General features: G+C 47.7%; 1 protein-coding gene across 5 annotated transcripts; it reads right to left on the bottom strand.

Moving 5' to 3' along the window:
• Positions 1-27086, bottom strand: Gramd2a (GRAM domain containing 2A). Of its 5 annotated transcripts, none has more exons than XM_027414864.2 (12): positions 26728-27080; positions 9396-9488; positions 8228-8288; positions 7817-7892; positions 7148-7251; positions 6379-6477; positions 6015-6086; positions 5434-5529; positions 3456-3600; positions 3119-3215; positions 535-639; positions 1-315 (listed from the first exon to the last, which is right to left on the bottom strand). In XM_027414864.2, exons 1-12 carry the CDS (start codon positions 26880-26882, stop codon positions 312-314), a joined length of 1107 nt encoding a protein of 368 aa, XP_027270665.1. In that variant the 5' UTR covers positions 26883-27080; the 3' UTR covers positions 1-311. The 5 variants fall into 5 exon arrangements, with proteins under 5 accessions (XP_027270665.1, XP_027270671.1, XP_027270667.1 ...); XM_027414870.2 differs by lacking the exon at positions 26728-27080 and adding an exon at positions 22435-23340; XM_027414866.2 differs by lacking the exon at positions 26728-27080 and adding an exon at positions 9928-11214.
• Positions 27087-27581: the final 495 nt, after the last annotated feature.

The raw sequence follows: 27581 nt of genomic DNA, 5'->3' as shown, positions 1-27581 counted from the left end.
TTAATATGTTTTCTATCATTTAAGTGGTTGCTGAAGCTTAGTGTACAGAACTCCTCATCTGATTAAAAAAACAAAAGATCTAACGTTTTGTTTGAGTCCAAAAATGTAGGAGTCAGTTAATCTGTAAACAGGTACTTCAGATCACTCATTGAGGGAAGAAGTGTTGGGGGAGGGGGCTGGAGGAAGGATCTAGATTATTTTCCTTCATTCTCATTCTCAGCACAACTGCAGTATAAACCTCAGGAATCGTTGGTAGAGACAGCACCCAGAGCATCCTTGGATAAGGTGTGGGGATGAAGGCCAAGTAACTGTTACCTGCATGCAAGAGAGAGGTTCAGATCAGAGGAAAGGCCTGGAGACCCTACTCCCCTTGAGAGTGGGCCAGAGTGAGATCTGGTACTTTGCACACCTACCCAACCCTGCTTAGGACCATCCAGCCAGTTCAAAACAGAGCCAAGTTCAATCAGGATTGTAGCAGCCTGGCCCAGACCTACCCTTCAATCCCAAAGGCAATAGGAAGAGAAAGGGTCTCACCTGTCCCCTGGGAGTGGACCACCCCAGTTCAAGGAACATAATTGCTGTTCCAGTCGGGAGATGCGGAATGCCAGATAGGATGAGGACACGACTAAGAAGCAGATCCTGGAGAAACAGGGGCAATGAGGGGTTAACTCTGTTTCTTGATTTTCTAGTTTTGGTGTGTGTGCGCGTGTGCGTGAGCGTGTGTGTGTTCATGCATGCACACCCTGCCCAAAGAAGCCAGAAGAGGGCATCAGATCATCTAGAACTGGAGTTACAGATGGTTGTGGACTGTCTGACACGGGTGCTAAGAAACAGAATTCCTGTACAAGAAAGGCAAGCAGGTTTAGCTGCTGAGCCGTCTCTCCAACCCCAGTTTTGTTTTGTTGAGACAGGGCTACATTACATGCAGCACAGGCTGACCTCAAAAGTGATATGTAGACAAGGATGGCCTTGAAATCTTGAGCCTTCTGTTTCATCTCCCAATTGCTATGATTATAGGCACATGCTGTCATGCTTCAGTTATACAGTGCTGGGGATCAAACCCAGGGTTTTGTGCATTCTAGGCCAGCATTCTACAACTGAGTTACATCTCCATATGCTTTTTACTTTAGCTTAGTTTTGTTTTTGAGACAGTCTGAATACATAGCCCAAGCTGGCCTGGAACTTACTATGTAGTCCAGACTGGCCTCAAATCCATGATCTTCCTTGCCTCATCCTCTAAATTACAGCATGGGATCACAGGCATGTGCATCAAGTACCAGGCTAGGAGTTGAGCCTTTCTCCTGAAGAAAGGGCATTTGGTGGAGGTTTACAAGAAATAGCATGAGAACTACCCTAATTCCCCAAATTGGAGGGTTTGAAGAGCCCTTGGCTCCTCTTCATCAAACAGACCCTGGCATCATTTTTCTTAGAGGCCACAGGGATGGCCTGAGACTTGTCATCATGGTAATGTTCTTACAGTTAGTAGAAATTCTACCTTCAGCCAAGCCATGAAGGAAGCCAGACAACCAGAACTAGTATCCTACTCTTCCTCTTCCTAACCACCTTGGTTTTTTCTACACCCCCTCCAGTGGCTATTAAGGTGATATCAATCTCTAAGGTAGCAGGCCCATTCCCCTAGAAAGGCTGAGGTTGGAAATCAAACCTAGATGGCAGAGACAGAGGATGTGGAAGACGAAGACTTAATAATCTAAAACGGGGGGGGGGGGGGGCGCGTTGCGACCCTCTGGACAGGAAAGCTGACTTGACTGATTAACACCTGTGGAAGCTTCTGAGCTCAACATACTAAACCCACTGGTATCTACCACTTCCAGATTTCAGGGGAACTGATCTGCAGATGGACTCTTCCATCCCAAATTCCCCCCTTTTCTGCCCTATTCAAGACCTCATGCCACACAGACACAGTCTCACTTCCACAGAGAAATGGTGGCCCTTCAGCTGCTCTGATTAAAGAACAATCCTGTTTCTGGAGGTGCCAATCCCCTACCCTGAACTTCCATGTTACCTCCACAAATCCCATCTAACATTTGATGCCAAAACTGGGAAGATGTTTTACGGTCCCACATTCCAGCTCCCACCCTCTGAGTGACCTTTCCCATCTCCCCTTACCCATCTTGGTCTTTTTTCAGAGACCCATACCATGGAGCACATGGCCACTTGCCAAGCTTCCTAGGGCTTAACAGCCACCAGACTCAATTCAAAACCTCTGGGTTTTTAGTCTGCCAAGTAAATCAGGTGGGTCTTTGCCCTCATCTGCCTTCCTTTGTCTCCCCTAACCCCTGTTACTATCTTCCAATCTCCAGAGCAGAGGCCCTTTGCCCTTTGTCTACTGGACTGCATACACCATAACATCACTGGAAGGTAAGGCCTAGCTAATGTCTGGAGATGCCCCAGATCCAGGCCCTCTGCAGAACTCTGGGAATTCCTTGGCTTTTGCCACCTGATTTCCACAAGCAGGGATGCCCTCTTCTGCAAATGAGGCTCATCCCTTCAGCCACACTCTGACCCTAGGTGATGACCTGGGGAATGACAATAGCCTCTCTCTCCCCAAGCTGGTTCAAATGAGAGACCCTGCTTTGATATATAAGTTGGCAAGCAATCAGGAAAGAAACTTACAATGTTAACCTTTGGCCTTCATATGCGCAGATGAAGACTCCATGCATGTGCACAGATACATGCACTCACATACATTTGAACACACATACGTATATACACATGGTAAAAGAAAAAAAAAGAAGAGAGGGAAACAGATAAGCAGGGGGTCCTGAAAATTGTCCTAATGCTAGGCAGTGGAGAAAATATGTGTTTCCCTGGCTAGTACTTCTCTCAGTTATTTGATGGCTCCCCAAGTCTGGGCAGCAAGTTTATCCTGCCCCTTGCCATAGCACTGCCTGAAGTCTAAATACAGAGACTCAGAAAGAAAGCCGGGAGGATGAGTCATGAGGACTTCAGAAGCCACTCAAGAACTTGGAGTTGATTTGGAACATCCCCTTGGATCTAGGCAATAACCAGTCAATCCTTAATACACCTGTTTCAAACACCTCATCACCATGGCCACCACCACTCTGGGTTACAGTCCTCCCTCAGTATAGACACCTACATCACAAAGATGACTTTGAGGAGCCGGGAATCCCACAGCCTCAATTCCTGGTCCATCATGGGCTCTTCCTCCAACACATCTGCGTCACAGGCGGTCTCTGCAATGGGAGAGCAGCTAGGCATCTTCCTGGGGCACGTGCGGTCCCAGCCAGAGTGGGGCAGCTCCCCCTCCCTTCATGTGCTGAAGCTGCTTGGGCTCTTGGATTTTCCATATGGGTTTGGAGAAAGAAAGAAACAGCTCTCAGAAGCCTGGCTGGCCATGCTGGATTCTTTGCATAGAATAAGAGAAAAGGCTAAGACTCTGCAAGCAGTTGCCACAGACAAGATCCAGAACTCACCAGACCCTGAAGGTTTCCTGGAGGGAAAGCAGCTATCTGTGGAATCTGTGGGTATCCGAGAGACACAAGAGATGTTGTCTGGGAGTGACAGTGATGTGGAGGCTGGGCACACTTTTCTCCACTTCATCTCAGGAATAAGGACTTCCTGTGGAGAAGACAGGAGGTGAGTGAGTATCCTTTGTCCTAAGGAGCCCACTACAGGGTTATCAAGATTTTCTCCACCAGGCGTTGGTGGCACACGCCTTTAATCCCAGCACTCGGGAGGCAGAGGCAGGTGAATCTCTGTGAGTTCGAGGCCAGCCTGGTCTCCAGAGCGAGTGCCAGGATAGGCTCCAAAACTACACAGAGAAACCCTGTCTTGAAAAAAAAAAAGATTTTCTCCAGCTATTACCAATCCAGATGACTACTCAGGAGTGGAATATAATAACATATACCCTTAGACATGGAGAGATGGCTCAGAGGTTAAGAGCACCAGCTGCTCTTCCAGAGGTCCTGAGTTCAATTTCCAGCAACCATATGGTGGCTCACAACCATCCATTATGAGATCTGGTGCCTTCTTCTGGTGTGCAGATATACATGGAAGCAAAATGTTGTATACATAATACATAAATAGAGTCTATAAAAAAAAAGATGAGTGTGGTGGCACATGCCTTTAAAAAAATAAAAAAATAAGAATAACATGTACTTCCTGGATATTCTCTGGCTATATCATTCCTCTGCCAGAAAACATCTTTTATGTATTATTAACTGTAATTATACCATTCAATACTACTATTGAAGGGACATATGGTTGAATTTTACATCATTTTAAATAATTTCATACATACATATATAATACATCATAACCATATGGTACCTTCTCTTAACATTTTCCCTCCCACCCTGGCTGATCTATTTTGTCTTGGAATCTAGTCCTTGCCTCCTTTCACACCTATTGCTTTGTTGTTGTTTTGACCCACTGAATTTAATATGAGTCACTTGTATGAGCTTGGGCAACTTACCCAGTGGCTAAAACACTGAAGCAAATGAAACCCCTTCGCCCAAAACAATATCTTTGAAGACCACAGTGAAGAAGTACAGTGGTTATGTTAGGTCAGACAACCATCGTACATGCTCAGATCTGAGTTCAAGACAGCCTGAGATGGTACAAATTATGGCTTCTTTTGATACAGATTCTAACCCTGAACAAGCCACTGACCTTGGCAGAGGTGACTTACAGTTCTTATCTATACAAAAGGGGACATTGGCTTCTGTCCCTGGCATGATAGTCTGTATACTGTATGCTTGGCTAAATGCTTCAGTTACTGGGGAGGCTCTAAACACTTTGAGGTCACCAACACTTTATCTCTGCTCTCAAAACTCAGCTGTCCCAGTTGGGTGGTGGTGGTGCATGCCTTTAATCCCAACACTTGGAAGGCAGAGGCAGGTGGATCTCTGTGAGTTCAAGACCAGCCTGGTCTATAGAGTGAGTTTCAGGACAGCCAGAGCTGTTACACAGGGAAGCCCTGTCTCGAAAAACCAAAACCAAAACCAAACCAAACAAAAAACCAGCTTTGAGGTTCTCTTTTTTTTTTAATGTATATATTTTTTGTATGTGTATATTTTGCCTGCTTGTATTTTTGTGTGTGTGTTTGTTTTCTCTGCTTGTATGTCCTGTGCAAGAGCAGCAACCACTCTTAAACCACAGAGCCAGCGCTCCAGCCCCTGGCTTTGGAGTTCTTGTCTAAGGGTATGCCTGTGGCTTTGAATGTCCTCCTTCCTCTGAGAAAAGAAAGGATGGATGACTGGCTTTGCATCCATTTGGTCTGAGACTCAACCCAGCCAGGGTTTGGGGGATATACTTCAGCCAGTCTGCTGAGGGTCTATGTGCTCCACATGGCATGCAGTCTAGGAAACCTTTAACACAGTGTGGCCCCTGGCTCTAGAACATGTGTCCTAATTCTACATGGTAGCCCTAAAGTTTTAGAGCCCTGCTCACCCTCAGGCCCTTGCTCTCAGCGTCAGCAATCACTGGAGACTCGCACTCAGCTTCCTCGGGGAATTTCCTTACACTTAGACTCTTCTTGCTGGAAGGCTGGGGAGGAAAAGGAATAGGCAAGATCAAACACAGGGGGCCCCTCACCAACAAGCTACCTGTGTCAGGTGAAGCCCAGGTCACAGAGTTTGTGTATGGTGGGTGGTTGGAAGGTGCTTTGTACTACTATAGAGGATCAAATCCCAGGCAACTCATTTTCTATGCCCCTGCCCCCTCCCTACTTCCCCCTGCTCACCTTGGCCAGAGGGTATATAGAGAAGCAGCCATATGCTCCTGTCTATTTGTACACTAAGGAGGCATAGGTGAGGGCAAATGTATGTATGAGGACACACAAAGACTGGCCAAAAGATACACTCAGTGTACACAGTTCAAATACAGCCTCTGGTACATTGAGCCCAGAGAGTAAGTTCCCTCTCTCTGTTCCCATTCCTGGTGCTAGAGAGGCACTCTAATCTCCCCTAACTGCCTTGTCCCAAGACCTGGGTGCAGTCTCCCAGGTCAACCTGTGCCTCCAAGTTCCATACCTGTAGGTGAGTGCAGACCCTCCTCAGCATATCATATACACTGTCCCGGGAGAGCAGAGACACAAAGACATACTGGAACATGAAAAGAAACAAAAAAAAAGATAGGATGAGATGGGACTTCTTGCTGTACTAGCAGGCTGTGTCTATGGATTGGGGGCCAGTTCAGAGGTATATGGGCCATGAGAACCAACTAGGCCTTCACCTGGGAAAGGTTTTTCTAGCTCATTAGCCTGGAACATGTGCTGGGAAGCTAGAGGGTAGGGAGAAGTAAGGGCCAGGGAGTAGGCCATCACCAGGCCACAGGGTTCTAGAACTATGATGGGGAGAAGGACAGGAGAAGTTGTTGGCCCAGAGGCTCACAGACCTTCTGGCTGGTGTTTGTGGTGATGGCCAGTCCATTGGGAAGGAGCCGTGCCATCTTGTGTTTTTTGATCAACTGTACAGACACCACAGGAATGACCACCTAAGAGAGAGAGAAAGAGAGATGCTTCTTAGCCACCCAAAAACAAAGGCTCTTGGTTTTCTTCACTGGAGCAAAGGATAGACATAGCTGGCACTCCACCAAGAATGCACACCCTGGTGAAGCCATGTGTGTGTGTGTGGTAGCAGGGGCATCTAGGCCTTTCACATTCTCATCTAGGGTCCCCTTCCAACTATCCTGCCTCCTTGCCCAGCCTTGATCAGACATTTGGCTTTAGATTCTCTTCTGTGCATGACCCCTGCTATCCAAGACTCGGAGCACAGTTGTTCTCTTGAATTCTCTGCTCTACTCACAGAGTCCCTGAGCCGGCCCTTGGTCACACTAGTGACTCCCCCTAAACCTGACACTGCACTTTGACCCTGAAAACATTTCTGAGATATCTGAAGTCAGTAAAATTTAGCTATCAATTGTCAGGCCAGATGTAGGGTCAAGATAGGGGCCTGTGTTTTAGAAGGAGGAGAGCTACTTCTCTGAACATGAGATGAGAGACCTTGATGCTGCTCATCCAACCAGTGAGAGGCTTCACCACATGCAGAGCACATGGATAACAGGCATAACTTAAGGCATGCCCACAAGACAGGAGACTATCCCTCCCCTGGTTCCTAGGCAGGAGCCTTACTTGGTCATAGCAACCCTCACCATTCATTATTACCTTGATGTCCTTGCCAAAGAGGCTGGCATGGAAGCAGAGCCAGTTGGGAGAGATATAGAGCCGGCCATGCAGAAGAAGGTCTCTTTGGAGGGCACAGGAACACACTGAGAAGTCATGGGAGAAAAGACAGCCATGAGTAAGGTTAACCCCAGAGAAGCCCCTCCCTCTTACCTTTTCACCTGCCCTCAAGACTCTCCTGCCCCCATCCCCAATCTACTCCGCAAGCACTCAAAGGGTCTTTCTGAGAATCCTGAGTGTCCCACCCCACCCACCAAACTGCTAGATGTTTCCTCTTTCTCTATTACCAGCAAAGTCTGAGCAACTTCCTGTCCAAGTCTCTAGCCCTGGATTTCGGTTACCTCAGGAAGAGGCTTTACCCTGCCTTGAGAAGAGGGTCTAGCTTGTGCAAATGTCCCTATGTGCTTGATGAGAGACCTGAGCAAGGGACAGCACCTCCCTGGTGAGAGCAGAACAGAAACACCTGGTATTCTTACCTTTCCTCCAGCAAACCTGCATAACTTAACTCCACATCCCAAACCACCCCGTCTCTTCATGCTTTTAAAGAAAAGGAGCAACTTCATCTAAATTGTTCTCACATGTAAATTTAGCATAAAGGCTCCCAAGTAGAAGGCCTGGGTGCCCACCAGCTGCGTGCTGGAAACAGCTCACCTTTGAGAACCATCTCCTCCAAGGGGATGTCTTTAAACAGCTTGTGGTACTGCTGGTTGTATTTGCTCAGCAGTGTCTGCAAACATAAGACCTGGCTCTGAGAGGCTAGTGATCAGACCACCACAGGGCCCCCTGCTCCAGCCACCAGGAGATAATGCCATAGAGACCCCCCTGGTAAACAGCAAGGGTATGAAGGGCTGAGTTCCAAGCCTAGCTCATCTCCTGGTATTGTTGAGTTTTTCCAGAGAGCCAGTGACTAGAGGGACACCCATTCCCACCAAGGCAAGGGCACTCACTGAGGTCTCCTGGGTTCCTACTAACAGGCCTGGTGGCCAAGAGGCCAATAGTGAATTTGGGCATCCCAGGACACTTCTCTCAGTGGGCAGACCAAGGTAGCCTCCACATACTTACCCCTTCCCGGCCATACTTTTTTATCTCTTCACTCTTCGAGCCTTCTGACCAGTGTAGACTACTGCAAAGGAGACATTCCATTCCAGGGACAAGGAACCCTTGAGTCCTGCCCATGTGTCCTCAGTGCCAATTCTACCCTGGCTTTGTGCCGGAAGATTGGAGCAGAGATTGGAGACTAAGGCCCTTCTCTAAGAAACACAGTAATATGATAAGAACTGCAAGTGTACCGCTCATCTCTGGGGAAGGGCACTCATGATTCCTCCTTCCCAAACAGATTTGAGTATCACACCCACAGAGGTATGCTTGGCCTGAGCTTCAGTCTCCCACAATGCTCAGCAGCTGCTCAGCCCTGAACAACAAAGACACTCTGATTTCTCTAGCCAAGAAGTAGGCAGAGGCCCAAGAAATGTGGGTCCAGGGACCACAGTCTAGAGGTATACAAGACAGAAGCATTAGACTCACAGCTCCAGGGCCATGATACAGACAGATCTGCTCTCCTTGCAGCCTCCTTGGGCAGCCTGCCGTTCCTCATTGAGGCACTCAGAACACTCAAATGACTGAGATTACTGATCAGGAAAGAACGTGCTGAAATACAAAGCTTTGCTCTGGCCAGGTTGGCCCAAGGACAGGTGAGCAGGGAGGAGACTGGTAACTTGAGAAGCCTGGCCCCTGCTAGGTCCCAATGCACTAGGACAGGCTGGAAGGGTGGGAAGAAGAGGCCATACTAAGGTGTCCTGCCTGACTCAGACCTAAAGTGCTCCCACCTCTCATATTTGTACATGTGCAAGTATGTAAGTGTATATGTGTGTGTGTGTGTGTGTGTGTGTGTATGTGTCTGTGTGTGTGTGTAGACCAGAGGACCACCTTGAGAGTCATCCTCAGGAATGCCATCCACTTCTTTTGAGGCAGGGTCTCTCACCAGTTAGGCTACCCTCACAGGTGCTGTCTCTACCTCCCCAGCACCAGAATTACAAACACACACTGCCACAATCAGCCTTTTTCTTTTCACGTGGGTGCTGGGGATTGAACTCAGGTCTTCACCCTTGGAAAAACAAGTGCTGTACTGACAGAGGCATCTTTCCAGTCCTTTAAGGTCCCCTCACTAGCAGGTCACCTCCTGACAATTCCGTCCTAGTCTGGACTTATCCCTGATTGGAAAAGGCCTTACCTGTCGTCTGGGGCCTTCTGGACCTTTTCTGGTTTCTCCGTGCAGGGCACGGAGCTCTTCAGAGGCGCTGTCTTTCCATGCATTTGTTGGTTGCTGGAGGGAAATGTGTTCGTGTTAGAAAGGGGAGCTGAGAGCTGGGCGTTGGTGGTGCACACCTTTAATCCCAGCACTCGGGAGGCAGAGGCAGGCGGATCTCTGTGAGTTCAAGGCCAGCCTGGTCTCCAGAGCGAGTGCCAGGAGAGGCTCCAAAGCTACACAGAGAAACCCTGTCTCAAAAAACCAAGAAAAGAAAAAAAGAAAGAAAGAAAAAAGAAAGGGGAGTTGGGGGCATCTTTTCCTATTATCCTCACTGTGTCCATCCAGGGCAGCTGTTCTGTCCCCTATCCTTGCTTGATGTATCTGGTAAAGTTTAAGATGTCATAATTTGGAGCCACTTTCAAATGCTGTGCCCATTAACCCAATAACCACCCTTCTGAGAGGGAACTCATTTCCCCATATCCAAGCACTATTTTGGATATTAGCCTTTTCTCACCTCTGCCAATTTGATAGGTCAATATATGTCATCTTCATTTGCATTTTGTCTACTGGTAGGTGTCTTCCACAGTGTCTTGCCTGGAAACCTAAAGATCAGTTAATGTCTGCCCCCCAAAAAAGATCAGTCTGTCCACATCGTTTTAACTTCCAGGCAACTGCTAGCTAGTTCAGGAAGAGTTGAGTCTCCAGCCCCGCCCTGGAGGACGGACACAGGCATGTTCATGTTGAAAGCAGAAGTTTCTAAGGTGCCCCAGCAGCTACTGTAAACTATCAGGTTCTGGGAAAGGCCACAGTGCACAGGATCCTTTATCAAATGTTGTTAGAGATGTGGAAGGTAGATTCCAGTTGGCCAACAAGTGAGTGCAGCTGAGAGGGGTGGGACTGCCCCAGACTAGGAAGTAGAGGCCTCAGTCACCTTCAGACAGTTGAAGTACCTCAGCCATGACAGCCAAACTATTTCAAAAGTGTCCCAGGAGGAAAGAGATGTTCTTCCCCTGGGCAGGTGGGGCTTCCCTCTGAGGTCCCACCTCCACTCACCAATTCCACAGACTAGGACCCTCATTCCTGCTTTTCTAGGCATCAGTAAAGCCTGAGATGTCAGCATAGCCCCAAGTGAGTAAGCTCAAGGGTTCTCAAAGGAAGAGGGGTGGCCAAGAAGCAGGGTCAAGACAGGGCAGTTCGAAGTCTAGAATACGGAACAAGGTCCTGTGTGCTGGTCTCTCTGTATGTAAACAACTGGAATAAATAGCTGGAACTCGAAGCAGAGAATCCCAAATGCTCAGTAACTCTGTTCTGTGACTAGGCCAAGGCAAAGCTCTCTTTTTCAGGCTGGGGAGAGAGCTCAGTCTGCAAAGTGCTCCCTTGCAGACATAAAAACCCAAATTCAATCCTCAGAACCCATGTAAAAATACCAGGCATGGTAACACACACACTGTAATTCCAGTACTGGGGAGACAGAGACAGGCAGTAGGCTCAATGGGCAGCCAGCGGAATCTACTAAGAAAGCTTCAGGGCAAAAAAGGAAAACAATAACAACAAAAAACCAAGGAGGCCAGTTCCAGAGGAACACCGCCCAAGGTTGCTCTTTGGCCTCCACATGTGTGTGCACACATGGGCATGTACAACTAAAACACCCATGTGTGCCCTCACACAAACAAACAAACAAATAAACAAACACTTTGTCTTCTTTAAGATAGAATTACAGACTTGGCCCAAGGTCTTCCAGGACCCTCAGAGTTTATCCAGTCTGACACCCTCCAACCACAATATCATACAGATCAGAGAAAGTTAACTCTGACAAGAGACAGGCCCTGACCAGTATCACATTGTAAAGATCCAGGCACCCTCATTGGCCTAGTCACATGTGACTTGGTGACCTCTCCTCAACCTCACATAGGGTTTGATACATATGTCACCATGCACTGCATGCCATTTTAGTCAATGATGGGTAACTCATCTCTGACATAGTTCCCTAAGATGACACCACCCAACGATGTCATAGCTGTCTTGGTTCCTATAAGCACACTTCACCATGTTTGCACAACAGCAAAATCTACTCATGACACATTTCTCAGAATGTTTCTTTGTGACTAAATGACACATGACTGTATTTACTGAATAAAGTGACAGACTATTCTAGTGATTTGACCTTCTGGCTCCTAAGGTTAATTTCTGGATATGTTTGGTTTTATCACTTCACATTTCTCAGAGGGGTTTTCTCTTAACTTTTTATGTTTGCTGTAGGGAATATGGTACGTATAAAGCATTTATAAATGATTGAAATTATCCATTAAAAAATTCCCTAAAAGTTCCTAGGTGGTGATGGTGCACACCTTTAATGCCAGCACTCAGCGAGGCAAAGGCAGGAGGATCTCTGTGAGTTTGAAGCCAGCATGGCCTGCAGAGCAATTTCAGGACACTCAGGGGCTACACAGAGAAACTCTGTCTTGAAAAACAAACAAAAACTGTGGATTACGTACCATAAAATCTGTTGTGTGACTTTTATTGTTTCACATGGTTTCATGAGAAATTTCCCCATGTTACCATTTATTCTTAAGATTACTTTTTATGTTTGTTTTTGAGAGTTTTTTGTTTGTTTGTTTTGGAAAAAGAATCTCATTGTGTTGCTCTGACTGTCCTGGAACTCACTCTGGAGACCAGGCTGGCCTCAAACTCATAGACGTCCACCTGCCTCTGCCTCCCAAGTGCTGGGATTCGAGGTGTGTGCCACCAACTCCGGTTTGAGATCCATTCTAAGAAGGAAAATCAGAGGCCTGAGAGTCAGCTTTTCTCCAGCTCTTTAACGCCACCTTCAAACTGTTTTCCAAATGCTACCCCAATTAAACCCCGTGACCAGCACCGTCCATTCCCCACATCCAAGCTCAATTCTGGAGATCTTCTCTTACCTTTGTTAATTATACAGCTAAAAAATGTGTCCTTTTAATTGAGAGGGGTGTTTTTGAGCAGAAGTTCAAGGCCATCCTTGATTACATAGGGAATTCAAGGCCTGGAACCAGTCTAGTAAGAAAGGTGGGCCAGGAAAATGGCTCAATGGATAAAGGCACCCACTGCCAAGCTCAACAACCCGAGTTCATACTGGACCCACATACTGGAAGGAGAGAATAGATTCTCCAAAGTTGTAGTCTAACTTTGACACATGTGTCAAGGCACACATATACCCGCAGACATGCATATACATAAATAAATATGAAAAAAATAAAGAATAAAGAAGGAAGGAAAAAAAGGGAGAAAGAGAAAGAGGGAAGGGGAAAGGAGGGATGAAGGGAGGAATGGAGGGAGCCGATGGGCTGGGCATTGTAGCACATACCTGTGATCCTAGCACTTGGAAGGCAGAAGCAAGGAATCCCAGCATGCTTGAGGCTACCCTCCCAGGTCTACCATAGCAAGTTACAGGCCAACTGGAATTACTTATCAAGACTCTGTCTCAAAAAAACAAAACAGAGCTGCTGAGATGGCTCAGCAGATTAAGGTGCTTGCCTCTAAGCCTGAGGACCTGAGTCTAATCCCTGGGAGTGAGTCATGTGGTAGAAAGAGAGAACTGATCCCACAAAATTTTCCTCTGACCTCCACACGCATGCAGCAACAATGCATACCCCCTACATATGCACATGTGAGCACACACAGATCAACACATGTAACAAAAATTAAAAGGGAATAGTAGGCACTCAGGAGAGGCAGAGGCAGGTAGATCTCTGTGAGTTTGAGGACAGCCTGGTCTACAGAGCGAGTTCTGGGACAGCTAGGACTGTTACACAGAGAAACCCTGTCTCGAAAAATATCAATAAATAAACAAAATAAATAAATAAGAGAGAGAGAGGGAGAGAGAGAGAGAGAGAGAGAGAGAGAGAGTAACAACAATGCCATATGAAAACTGTAGGGCTGAGTGGTCATCTAGCACTCAGAACCTGCCAGGCCATAGGGCACCTGACAACTACATGTATTTTGACTCAGAGGGCCATAGGGAACTTTAAGAGCAAGGAGCTCAACTCTCCACCTGACTCTGCAGGCAGCTGATGTCCAGCCCCCTGCCATTAATTTTTCTTGGAAGCAGTTTCTCATAACCCAAGGGTCATAAATCATACCTACCGTCCTTAGCCCCACCCCATCAACGTGTTCAAACAGTGGAGTTAATATTAGGATCTAGGACGCTGAAATCTGTAAAAATTTTTTAGATTTATAAACTTATTTTTATTTTGTGAGTATATGTGCATGGTCTGTGTGCTCATGCAGAGCCCTTAGAAGCCAGAGACATTGATCCCCTGGATCTGGAGTTATAGGTAGATGTGAGCTGCCTGTTTGTGGGTTCTGGGTACCAAACCTAGGTCCTCTGCAAGAGCAGCACATGGTCCTAACCACTGAGCCATCTCTCTGGCCCAAAATCTGTATAAACCACAATAACTAAGGCCATGAAAGAGATGGAACAGGGAAATGGGAACATCTTTCAACAGTAAAGGGAGGATCAAAGATTGGAAAACTCAAGGAAGACCCTCTCCTGAGCTGAGCTGGGTCTAAAGGCAGGTAAGCCTAGGAGAGGCTACATCAAGGGTCTGGAGCCCCACTGACCAGTGCAAAACTCCTGCCTACTCCTTCTTCCTTCCTTCCTTTCTTCCTTCCTTCCTTCCTTCCTTCTTTCCAGGAACCTTACTGAAGTTATCATTGCTTCTGGGCTGGGGTCTGCCCTAGGGTAACAGGGTGAGCTGGACGGCAGCAAAGGGAGATGTCAAGAAAGGGTGGTATATAAGAGGAGAGAGAGGCAAGTGAGTCGGAACCAGGGATGCAGGTCTAGCTGCTTCCCACAGACATCACAAATAGCCCCATGAGTTAATACTGTCTCCAGATAGATAATCCCAAATCTCTAACTGGGCAACTCATTGCCTCCCCAGCCTCAGCTACATCATTTGGAGGAGTCTGTCAGAGTGAGATCAGAACCACCTGTTCCCCATCCTGACTGCTTCTAAGAACCCAGCATCCATGAAAGGCTCCACCCTCCACAAGGTTAACCCCAGCCAGAATCCTCAAGTCATTCATTCCCCTTCCATTCCACACAGTCCTAGGAGCCTGACCTAACCCTCTTGATCCAAATATCTGTTTCTCCACTGTCACTACAGCACACCAGCCCAGCCCACTATTGTCTTTTTTTTTTTTCTTTCTTGGATTCTGGCAACCTCTCCCTAGCCACACCTGGCCCAGCCTCCCCCTCACACACTTGTCTTTCTCCTACATTCACAGTCATCCCCAGCCCCAGCCATGCCTGCCAATCTCCCTGCTTCTTTTTTGTTCAGTTGGTTTTTTTTGTTTTTGTTTTTTTGTTTTGGCAGGGTCTCACTATGAGCCCTGGCTGGCCTGGGACTCATGCACTATGGAGACCAAGCTGGATCTCATAGAAACCCACCTGCTTCTATCTCCCCAGTGCTGGAATTAAGGTTCACCACCTGTCCAGCCCTGCTCCTCTTTCTGCCCTCGCAACTTGTTACTCTACCCCATGCAGCTCAGCCGAGTGCCCCACCTTCTTCACCACAGCAGACTCTGCTTATCTACCCAGGACAATCTGAGTCTTCTTTGAAGCATCAGTTCAAATCCACCCCCACTCTCCCCTGTGTAGAAGTTTCCCATTTCCCTCATTGGCTCCCTCCCCTATATTCCTCACCCCTTCCTTTGCTGTTCTGTTTACACATCTTTCTTCCTCAGCTGACTCTGAGCTCCAACCCAGGTATGTCTGCATCCCCAGCATGCATCAGCACTCAGTGCTTGCTGAAGGGAGGTAATGGGGAGGGAAAGAGACAGACAGAGGGAGAATATGAATGTTTCTTGACACCAAAGAGAAAGAGGAGAGAGGAAAAGCAGTAAGAATAAGTCAGAAAATGAGTGATGCCTCATGGGCAAGGAAGAAAAAAGAGATGGACAGAAGCTGACAGGGTCACCATGGCTGGATCCTTCCTTCCAGGAGCCCTGACCTGAGGGGGAGGCAGATAGTCTTGGCCTAGCACCAGGAGTTACTCAACCTACACTGCTTGACTGATCAAGAGGGGCACAGAAGGCACACAGAAGCATAAAGGGAACTTGGGAAGTGGAGCCATCAGGATCAGGTGTCAAGGTCATCCTTGGCTATATACAAGTTTCAGGCCAGCCAGGACTTAAGGAAAAAGGAGAAGAGAGGGAGGGGAGAGAGAAAGGAGACAGACAAGCAGGAAGAGGAGGGGAGTAGGAGGAGAAGCGGAAGAGAAGGACCATCACAAGACAGCATGGGATATCTATTGGGGTGACGGCACAGGCAAACCCTGCAGCCTCCATGTCCTAGGCTGCACTCCTCCTTGTGTTCTGTGCCCAGGTGATGCTCCCCTGGTTTAGCAACCCCTTCCCTGCCCTAGTCCTTCCTAACCTCAGCACAGACCTCCCTCCAGGCCTCATCTGCACCTCTGGCAATAGCAATGCCGAAGCTGAAAGCTCAGCCAGGCCCTGCTCCCCTGAACCAGAAGGGCCCACAAGGTCACAGGTGGGGCCTTCCCCACAGCTCCTAGTGGAGGAAGGGACCACACTCTCCCAAGATGACTTCTTGTGGACTTCTGAGATACTAGAGCTCCCTGTGGGTCCTGCCAGCTCTTCTCAAAACCAGGCTCAGAGCCAATGCTCCCTCTGTAGCCAGCCGGACACTAAGCTGCTGTGGTCTCCAAGGAGAGAGCTGCCAACAATGTTCTCCTCAGACAAACGCCACATCACCATGCAGGCCTCTGATAGGACAAATACAAAAGTCATGGAAGTAGCCACAAGGGACAAGAAGCTGGATAGACTTCCAGCAGGGATAGAACTTCAACTGGGCTTGGGTTCTGCCTTGATGGGAGTTCCAAATCCCTCAGGGCTCCCCACCCCACCTTCCCAGCTGATACCCTCCTGTTAGTATTAGTAGTGGGTCTACTAATGGGATTCACATTAGAATACCAGCAGGGCTTTAAGAACGAGAAAAAAAATGCTGTGGTTGTACAAGTCTATAATTCCTGCACTTAGGAGGCTAAGGCAGGAGGATAGTGTGTTCAAGGCCATCCTACAAAATATAGTGAGTTTAAGGATAGCCTAAGCTCAAAAAAATGGAAGTGCCTGGGAAGACCAGGCGATAGTGACAAATGCCTTTAATCCCAGCACTGAATTTGAGGCCAGCCTGGTCTACAGAGTTGAGTTCCAGGACTGCCAGGGTTACATGAAGAAACCCTGCCTCAAAAAAAAAAAAAAAAAAAAAAAAGGAAAGAAAGAATTAAAAAAAAACACCTGAGAAGATAGCCTAGTGAGTAGAACATTTGCCATGCAAGCATGGGAACCTGAGTTCCAGTCCTCAGGACCCAGGAAGAACTCACAGTAACTCCAGTGCTCTGAGAAGCTGAAACAGGAGAATCCTCTGAAGATTGAGGACCAGCCAGCCCAGCTTACAATAGCAGTGAACCACAACAGAAGAGCTTGCCTCAAAGAGGTGGAAGAACAGTGCTGACACTAAAGCTGTCGTCTGGCTTCCATGTATGTGTGTACACACATGTCATACACACCACACAGACACACATAAAAGCAAAAAAAAAAAAGGATAATGTCTCACCCTGTTTAAGAGCAGTTCCTTCAGAGTCTCTAAGAGTTGTACTTAAATGGCTATTTTTAGGTTGCTACTGTAGTATAATTTACACTTAGCAAGGGAACCATATGTAAGGAAGTGTACACTCCAACATGTTTCTTTCTCCCCCCCCCCCACTTTTTTGTTTTGTTTTGTTTTGTTTTTAAGACAGGATCTCTCTATGTAGCCCTAGTCGTCCTAGAACTCACTATGTAAATCAGGCTGGCCTTGAATTCAGAGAAATCCACCTACCTCTGCCTCCTGAGTGCTGGAATTAGTCCTGTACCACCAAGCAAAGCAGTTCAACACATTGCAAAAACACACACCTGGAAACCAGGCCCCAGAACCCCTTCTTGCTCCTGCTAGTTTCATCCCCACCATCCCAAGAAGAACCCTAACCCTGACATCTGGCTGCAATCTGCTTCTTCTCTGTAAGAGTGGGGTCACACCATCCATTTCGGTGTGTTTGAAGACTCAACCTTATATCCACAGTGCTGTACGTGTATCTGTTTAGGACTTGGTTTTTTGAGACAGGGTCTTCTGTAGCCCAGGCTGATTAGGAACTTGCTAAGCAGCTGAAGATGGCCTTAAACTTCTGATCCTCCTGCCTCCATCTCTCACATGCTGGGGTTCACTCTTAGGGGCTGAACTCAAGACTGTGCATATTAGGCTAGCACTCTTCCAAATGAGTCATATCCCCAGCACATGCTGTGTTGTATTAATAAACTGCATTTTCACTAGCAATTCCTTTGTATGGATATACTATCATTCATTGCTTTCGTTTTTTCTAATTTCAGGCTCCAGGTTTGGCTTGTTATGAAAGCGATGAAAAAGCTCTGGCGGCAGCCTTGTGAACACAAGTATTCACTCCTGTAGGTAAACACTCAGCACCGGCATCACTGGGTCACAAGGCAGCTGTATGTTCAGCGTCTGGGTTTTGAATACTCCAAGGTGAACTGAAACCTGCAGGCAGAGTTAAGAAGCCACTGGGAGAACCCTGCCACCTCTTTTTCTCTGTGGCTCACAGGGAAGAACATGCCTCCTCCTTCCCAAGGCCAGCCTACCTAAGGTCCTGACCATACCAAGTTTCAGGCACATTGTAGCCAGACAGGGTGACCCCCATGTCACTAGAGATTCCCCTTGCTTGCTAAGGCCATGCAGCCCATTTCCTATGCTTGGCCAAGGAAGTGACAGGTTGGCTTTCCCATGTGGCACAAGCTGGCCAAGCATTCTTCCTGTGTTCTCTCAAAGCCATAGTCTTTCCACACAACCCAGAAACTGGCTGGGACAAATAGGACAACATGTCTGGAGCAGAGTGAGTCACTAATATGCTAAAATGTGAGGATAAAAGGGAATTTCTTTCTTGGACAAAAAATAATTCTGCAGTTGCTGTCTTGAGGCCACACCTAGCAGATATGTTGTATTGAGAAAATGGCTGTGTCCTTTTGCTGACTAGAAAGAGGGGCAGGAGAATCCCTCAGCTGCAGTGGGGCAGGACTAGTAAATTGGAGATCACCTGCTAGGTCCCAATCTTATTGTCCCAACTCTACATCCTAGGAAAATGGCTCAAAAAGGAGCTGCACTTGTCAGGTCAATCCCTGCCCAGAGAAGGGCCGGAGGCCACCTAGACTAGTAAGGCACTCAGATGAAAGGGGCATGTGGTAGGCAGAGGCTCATCACCCAGAGACTGTGGAAAGATCACACCAGAGCAGCCAGGACCACATGTATACTCCAGACCCAAGCAACACCATCTGTACTTGGCCAGGAGCCTCCCAAGAGTAAAATGGTAGCTAGCCCATTGGATTCTCTTTCTAACAAGTCCAAGCTGGGAAACAGATGAGTAGGTGTGCAATTAGAGGAAAGAGCAGGAGCAAGCTGTGCAGATACTCCCGGAGGAAGGTCTAGAGCTAAGCAAGACAGGAGAGTACAGATATAGGGGGCCACAGGCCAGACAGAGGGGTCTGCTCCCCTTGGCTGTCCATTAACTTCCAATTCTGCTTACAGTGCCTGGTGCTTGCAACTGGACAGGAAACCTCCAGGCCAGGATTGCCCCAAAACCATGCACCAGGCACAAATATTACATATCATTTAGGCCATAAATGGGGCAAGTGATGCTGCCTACATTCCATGGCTGGAAAATGGGAAGCAGCTGGATTCTGTGACCTGTCCATATAAGGCTGGATTGCAATGGAGGTATCCAACAACTAACTCTCAGCCACAGCCATGCTTGCTTGAGTCTTTTTTTCTTTCTTTTCTTTTCTTTTTTAGTTTTCAAGATAGGGTTTCTCTGTGTAGCTCTGGATGTCCTGGGATTTGCCTTGTAGACCAGGCTGGCCTCGAACTCACTGAGATCCACCTGCCTCTGGGCCACCACAGCCCGGCTTCTCTTCTTTACTCAACTTACCAAACAAGCTGGGAGAGCTGGCAGCACAGGAGTAGGTGTGGGCAGCCTCAGCCACCTGGGAGGTGAACACTAGCTAAACAAGAAAGAGTTCTTATAGGGGGCCAGAGAGATGGCTCCATGGTTAAAAGCACCAGTAGCTCTTCCAGAGGACCCAGGTTCAATTCCTAGCACCCACATGGCCACTCACAACTGTCTGTGATCTGGCACCCTTGCACAGACATACATGCAGGCAAAAATGTCAATGTACATAAAAAAATAAAGAAAAAAAACCCTTAAAAAATGAGTTATAGGGCTGGAGAGATGGCTCAGAGGTTAAGAACACTTGCTGTTCTTCCAGAGGTCCTGAGTTCGATTCCCAACAACCACATGGTGTCTCACAACCATCTACAATTAGTTCTGGTGCCCTCTTCTGACCTGCAGGAATATATGCAGGCAGAACACTGCATACATAACAAATAAATAAATAAATAAATAAATAAATAAATAAATAAATAAATCTTTTTTAAAAAATGAGTTCTAACAGGAACAGGAGTTTCTTCTCCCTACAGCGAACTCAGAAACACATATGTCTTTCTGCCCAGGGGATTTTGAGACCAAGGCTGGCTCCATCTTCCTACCGTGGCAGCCAAGATATTCATTTGCCTGTGTCTCTTGCCTCAGCCCAGATCTGCCCTGCCCTGTCCCCCCAGCCCTTCACTGCTTGAGTGGCTAAACCACCCTCAGTGAGCCCTAAACCTATTTCTCCTGTTTCCTGACCTTCGAACCCAAGTCTGGGTTCTCAGCGTGCCAAAGGGACACTGTTCCTTGTGAGATGGAGGTCACAGCAAGATGTTCAGCTGGCCTTGCTCTGGAGAGGAGGTTGCTGATAAGCTGCCCTCCCAGCTCTGCTTGGGCCATTCTCCGCCAGCCTGCTCCTACCCAGGACAGAATCCCCTTGTCCTTGTCCTCCAACTTTCCACCTCGATAAAGCTGCATCTGTTGAAGGATGGAAGTGGCCTCCATCCTGCCCAGAAACCTCCCTAGGCTGCATAGCCTGCCTATAGAACCAGCTCCAGGGTGAGAAGTTTTTGTTTGTTCGATTGATTGATTGGTTGATTGGTTGATTGGTTGATTGATTGATTGTTTTGAGACATGTTTCTCTGTAGTTTTGGAGCCTGTCCTGGAACTCGATCTGTAGACCAGGCTGGCTTTGAACACACAGAGATCCACCTGCCTCTGCTTCCCAAGTACTGGGAATAAAGGCATGAGCATCCAGGCTGTCTTATCACTTAGTTTCTCACACTTCAGGGACTTTCCCAGATTCATGTGTATGGTAAGTGCTCAGTAATGACCCATAGACTAAGCAAACACTCCCAGCTGAAGGTTTCCTCTGTGTATGCAGTTTGTTCAGAAATGGAGGTCTCTTAAGGCACAAACACAAGCCCTGGAGTGACAGCAGCTTTGGTTGCACCTTGACCCTCTGGTGACCCCGTCACCTCCTTCAGAGTCTGTGCCTCTATAAAATAGGACAGAAAATCCTCTTGTTTATGTGCTGTGTGAAGATCTGAAAGAGGCTAAAGTGCAGTTGGGATGGGGATGGGACTCTTACAGCCCTGCCCTTTGACTGCCCATCCCTTACCAGCACTGACAGCTGTAGCCCCAAGTCCTTGAAGGACACACTCCTTGAAGGACACATAGGGGTACAGCTTCCTCCCCACAGGAATGAGCAATATGAGGCACAGCTGGGCCTCATATGAACTCAGAAAACTCCACACATGCCTTGTATGCCTCAATCTTTTCTTTGGCCTACAACACAAGAAAGCCCGAGAAGGCATTCTGGTGCCTAGACTGCACCAGGGAAGGGCTCCTACTTGCTGGCCAGGAGGCACTCAACTACACCAGACCTAGCCAGCTCAGAAGCCATCCTCTCTGCTCCTCCCTCCACTGTAAGTTTGAGGACAGACATTGCTGCTCCTGTCCTGCCCAGAGCTCAGAGGCCTGCAGAGCAAAATCAGCGGAAACCCAGAAATTCCCCTCCCAGGACACCCAGGCTTTCCCACAGAGCCCAGGCCACATAAGGGCAGGCAGTGGGTTCTACAAACCGCCTGCCTGGTAGCTAGCCTTGCCAGCAATGCCCACAGCTGGGGCAGCATCTGTCAAGCTGCCCTCCCCCTCTGCCTGATGACAGACCACTTTTTCTTGGCAGGCCCCTTGGGACCTGGCCATCTCTACACAAGAAGCAGGTCATTCAGGTCTAAAAACAGCCTTGCATTCAGTCAGAAACAGAACACCCCTGTACTCCCGATGGCCACTCTTCTGAAGGGAGGTACACAGACAACCTTGGCCACACAGATGCTCCAACCCAGGCTGCCAGGGGTGTGGTTACTCTCTGAGGACAAGTCAGCTTTGTTTACCCATGGATACTGTCTAGCAGAGCCCATGCTAGCAGCTGAGGATGCCCACCTCAGAATCCCTCGGGCCCTGTGGACCCACATGATCTGCTCACAACTGCAGACAACTGTGAGGCCTTGGGGCCCTGAGAGACTGGTTGGAGGTGGGGGCAGGGAGGCAGGCCTCCTACAACTTCTGTTGGGGCCTTTGAGGAAGCCACTGTTGCTTTCTGGACAAGAAAGTCTCCACTCAAAAGGTTAAAAAAAAAAAAAAAAAAAAAGCAGAGGCCAGGAAGCTAGGTGACCTACAGATGGCCACCTGCCCTGTGTCAGGACTTCTGTCCCTGGAGGGGCTGGTGATATGCTCAAGGAATGCCGGCGCCTCTTCCTTCTGCTTTCCTTCTATGAATACCAACTGAAAAATGAATGCTTGCTATTCCCTCAGCTCTGGGTAAGTCCTGTATGTTCTAGGGAAGGAAGGTCAGGTACTCACTACCTGCAGCATGCCTGCCTGCCCAGGGAGGCAAACATGAACCAAGTGCATAATTACAACTCCATAATGTATACACTGAGAAAAAGCAAGGGTGTCAGGAAAAATTCTATCAGAAAGGCGGGGCTCACCTGTGGAGGGCAAGTCTGACTCTTCCAAAGCAACACAGACTCTGCAGCTGAGCTCCACTGGACGTTCACTGGAGGGAGAAGGAGCTGGTGGCTTCAGAGGGATCATTAGAGAGGTCAAAGGTGGGGGGCCAGAGGTGTGGGACTGTATGAGGTGCAGAACAGAAGCCCTGTGTCTGGAGGATATTGGTGAGCAGTGAAATGGTAAGCAATGAGACTGGAGAGGTGGCCAAAGCAGCATGGTGTAGACCCTGTGAGCCCTGATGGGAGTCACTACCTTGCAAGCAATGGAGACTCAGAGAAGGGATTTAAATGAAAGGAAGGATACTATGAAGTTTGTTTCCTTAAATATAAATATTTTTATTAAATTACAGATGTGTATAGATGTAGGTTCACGTGTGCCTGTGGTGGTCAGAGCATGGCTTCAGAGGGTTGGTTCTTTCCTTCCACCATGTGGTTTTCAGGGATTGAATTCTGGTCTTCAAACTTGCTGACCCACCATGCTAGATCTTAACACTAAACTGCATCCTTAAAATGATTAAGATGCTAAGTTTTATGTTATGTAGATTTCTTCATTGCAATTTATCATTCATTTATTCATTCATTCATTCATTCATTCTGAGACAGGGTCTCAGTATGTAGACCAGGATGACCTTGAACTCACAGAAATCTGCTTGCCTCTGCCTCCCAAATGCTGGGACTAAACAAGTGTACCACCATACCACACTCAACAATTTTAAAAAAGAAACCTTACAACAAAACAATAAAAAGACAAATAGCCTGATTAAAGAATGGCACATATTTGCATCAATATTTCTCAAAAGAAGATATTAAATGTCCAACAAGTATACAATCAGGTCATCAACACCATTAGTCATGAGGAAAAGAGAATCAAAACCACAAAGCATACTACACGCCCCCCCAACCACTCCACCCCCCTGCCCCAGACCGTGGTCGCCAGTGACAGGTGTGGATGAGGCTGTGGAGAGACTGTGCCCCTTCTCTCCACCTGGTAGGAATGTGAAATGGGGCAAGTGCTTTGGAAAACAACTTGGTGGTTCTTCAAACTGCTGAAGTTACTATACAGCTGAGCAAACACCTCTGGGCACATACAAAAGAGAATTAAAAATGCATAACCAGGGCCTGGAGAGATGGCTCAGTGGTTACAGAGCACTGCTTGTTCTTCCAAAGGTCCTGAGTTCAATTCCCAGCAACCACATGGTGGCTCACAACCATCTGTAGTGAGATCTGGTGCCCTCCTCTGGCCTGTAGGCAACATGCAGACAGAACACTGTACACATAATAAATAAATAAATCTTAAAAAAAAAAAAAGCATACCCAGAGACTGGAGGGATGGCTCAGTGGTTAAGAGCATGAACTGCTCTTCCAGAGGACCTGAGTTGGATGTCCAGTGCCCACATCACACAGCTCCAGCACTTATAAGTCCAGCTCAAGGGAAATCTGACACCTCTGGGCCTCTGTGGGCACATACCATGCACATACCCCACACAGAGACACATACACATAATTAAAAATAATAAAACAAGTAAATAGAAATGCACATCCACACAAAATACTACCCATGAGTGATCACAGTAGCATTATTCAGAAAAGCCAAAGAGTGCAAACAGACTAAGCACCCAGCAATAGATAAAGTATTTCACTTCAGCCACACACACACACACACAAAATTCACTGAAATATGCCAATTGTGAATGGATCTTTTTAAAGAATTAGCCAAGGGCTGAAGAAATGGCTCAGTGGTTAAGACTACTGGCTGCAGTAAGAAACAATGACATCCTAAAATTCGCAGGCAAATGGACAGAACTAAGGATTACCTAAGTGAGGTAATCCAAAACCAGAAAGACAAATACAGTATGTACTCACTCATAAGTGGACACCAGCCATAAAGCAAAAGATACTCAGCCTACAGTCCACAACCCCAGAGAAGCTAAACCCGCTTCCAGGAACAGATGGAAGCAGATGCAGAAATCTAACTAACTAAATACAACTAGCCAATGGGCTGAGCTCCTGGAGTACAATTGAAGTGAGAGAGAAGCAATAACAGGAACAAAGGAGTCAAGACCATGATGAGGAAACCCACAGAATCAGCTGACCTGAGCTAGTGAGTGATCACTGACTCCTGTCTGACAACTGGGGAAGCTGCGTAAGACCGAACTAGACTCCCTTAATATAGGTGACAATGGTGCTGCTGGGACAATATACGAGGCCACTGGCAGTGGGTCCAAGACCTAACTCTAATGCACAAACTGAATTAGTGCAGCCCATTCTATATGGAGAGATACCTTGCTCAGCCTAGACACAGGGGTGTGGAGGTGCCTTGGTCCTGCCTCAATGAGATGATGGGACAGACTTAGTAGAATTCTTAGGGAAGGCCTTACCCTCTCTCTAAGGAGCAGATAGCAGGGGAGGGGGAAGTGGAGGGAGCAGGAGGAGAGGAGGGTGGGGGGACTGGGATTGGAATGTAAAATACAAATTAATAATTTAAAAAAAAAAAAAGCACTGGCTGTTCTTCCAGAGGTCCTGAATTCAGTTCCCAGTAACTACATGGAGGCTCACAACCATCTATAATGAGATCTAGTGCCCTCTTCTGGCCTTCAGGCATACATACAGAGCATTGTATACATAATAAATCTTTTTTTTAAAAAAGGTAAAAAAAAAATAAAAAGAATTAGCTGAGCAGTGACAGGATACATCTTTAATACTGCACTCATGGTGCAGAGGCAGGTGGATCTCCATGAGTTCAAGGCAGGCCTACTCTACAGAGCAAGTTTTAGGACAGCCAGAAAACCCTGTTTCAAAAAAAAATACAAAACAAACAAACAAAAAATAATTCTGGGGGTGGGGTAGGAAGTGGTGGTTGAGTATGCTGCCTGCAGAAGTCTGAAGAGGATGTCAGATCCTCTGGAACTGGAGTTACAGGCAGCTGTGACCCTGCTGAAGCAGGGCTGGGAACCCAACCTAGCTGCTCTTAATCATTGAGCCATCTTTCCCATCCCCAGGAAGGGGTCTTTAAAATACTTTTAACTAGCCAGGTGTTGGTGGCTTACACCTTTAATCCCAGCACTCAGGAGGCAGAGGCAGACGGATCTCTGTGAGTTCGAGGCCAGCCTGGTCTCCCGAGTGAGTGCCAGGATAGGCTCCAAAGCTACACAGAGAAACCCTGTCTCGAAAAACCAAAAACTTTTAACTAAAAGAAGTCAGTCACAGATGACCGTTTACTCTATGTGTACACGTCTAAGGAATATACAAAATTAGCAAATCTATACAGACAGAAAGTAGGGGGCAAGGAAAAGGCAAACAGGGAATGGTGTCTAATAGTACATTTTGTTTCTTTGCAGGGCAGATGTTCTGGAATTAGACTGTGGTCTTGGTTACTCAACTGTATGACTATTATAAACATCTCTGGCTGGGTGGAGGTGGTGCATACCTTAAACCCAGCACTTGGGAGGCAGAGGCAGGTGGATCTCAGCGAGATCGAGGCCAGTCTAGTCTACAGAGCAAGTTCAAGGACAGACACAGAGAAACTGTGTCTCAAAAAACATCACTGAATTGGATAGGCAGTAGGTTGACTGTGCGGCACATGTGCTTAGCATGTATAAGGTCTTATTTCCATCCCCAGCACTGATTGAACACAAACAAACATGAATTTTATGTTGTATGAATTCTCTCTCAATGCAAATGAAAGAGGGAGGGAGGGAGAAGAGACCCAGGCCTTAAAGAATGTGTGGAAAGAAAAGAGAGGGTTAGGTTAGCCAAAATTAGGTTATAAGAGTGGCCCAAGAATAGGAAAAAAAAAAAAAAGCTGGGTGGTGGTGGCACCCAATTTTAATCCCAGCACCCAGGAGGCAGAGGCAGGTGGATCTCTAAGTTCAAGGCCAGCCTGGTCTACAGAGTCAGTCCCAGGGCAGCCAGGAAACCCCTCCCCCAAGAAAGGAAAACAAAAGAAATAGAAAAGAAAAAATACTCAAGGTGTGTAGCTTGCCATGGAAACAAAGAAGCGGTTTTCTAAGGAGGACTGGGCAAGCAGCCGGGCAAACTGCTGAGGTTTGCTGAAGGTAACGGGGGTCGGGGGCTGGGGTGAAGGACAGACCTTGAATTTGGACACATGGTCGGGTAATCTCAGCAAAGACATTTTGGTGCTGTGATGGCTCTGGATCCTCCTTCCTTCTTCCCAGACTGGTGACTAGGAGGGGCAGTGAGCCTCTGACCACATGTAAGGAAGCTAGGCCACCAGCCAGCTCAGTACCACAATAGCCTGGGATGCTTGCCTACCTCTCCTCACTTCCAGTAAGAGACGGCATGGTTGCTGGGTTTGGGCAGGGCTTTTTCTCCTGGTCCGAAAAGGCAGTTGAACGCATCTGTTGGAGTGCTTGCTGCCTGACTGCCTGGTGACATCTCCCCGCCCTCCAGCCACTCTCACCTGCCATTCCTCCCACCCCAAGGACGAACCAACCACAAGTCTGCTTTCTAAACCTGCCCTGGACGGAGCTAGGAAGACCAAGGTCTCTCGGGTTCCTAGTGGCAGCCACACCCAGAATTCCAGTACCACACTTAGTGGTTCCCAAGGCGGCGCCTGCAGCGACTCTCACTGATCGCGTCAGCCTGGCGCGGCCCAGCCTTCTGCTGGCTGGTGAGTCCAGCTGGTGGGTCTGACCACAGCGCAGATGGGGAGACCTGACGTGAGGGCAGGCGCGGCACCTCCACCAACCGGCTCCCTGGGATGCTGAGCCCGCACCCCATCGGTGCTTGGCTCCTGGAACCGTGCCCAGCACTAGAGCTGGCATCTGACCGCGACTGTGCATGCCCCTGGCGGGGCTAGAGTCCACACCCTGTGGCAGGCTCTCGCCAACGTGGCTCCCCAGGCAGATTCCTGGCCAATGATCCAGTCTTGGGATAGCTTGCTGGGTCCTGGGGCCTCTTCCCCAGGAGCACCCCAGACTGTGCAATTAATAAAATAAATAAAATGTTTTACAAAGCCGACCCAAAACAAAACAAAAACAAACAAAAAAAACGCCCTAGGGACTGCCAGCTCTCACTACTGTTATTTAACACTAGGAGGTTGTAGCCATTGTAAAAAGGTGAGAAAAATAAAATTTAAAGAAACCATTGTTGCGCGAGCGGCCTTT

Source organism: Cricetulus griseus, chromosome 4, assembly GCF_003668045.3.
Source record: "Cricetulus griseus strain 17A/GY chromosome 4, alternate assembly CriGri-PICRH-1.0, whole genome shotgun sequence".
NCBI classification, from domain to species: domain Eukaryota; kingdom Metazoa; phylum Chordata; class Mammalia; order Rodentia; family Cricetidae; genus Cricetulus; species Cricetulus griseus.
Note: the sequence above shows the minus strand (reverse complement) of the source record. Positions and strands in the feature narration are given on the sequence as shown.

What these genes read in the sequence shown, in the direction of transcription:
- Gramd2a (XM_027414865.2), bottom strand. Translation starts at nt 26,882, where the DNA reads ATGGCAGGTGAGAGTGGCTGGAGGGCGGGGAGATGTCACCAGGCAGTC. An exon ending in CAGAAGGCCCCAGACGACAG is followed by an intron (nt 8,289 to 9,395) that starts GTAAGGCCTTTT and finishes TCTCCTTTGCAG; the next exon opens with TAGTCTACACTGGTCAGAAG. An exon ending in GGGTCTGCACTCACCTACAG is followed by an intron (nt 5,530 to 6,014) that starts GTATGGAACTTG and finishes TTTCCTCCCCAG; the next exon opens with CCTTCCAGCAAGAAGAGTCT.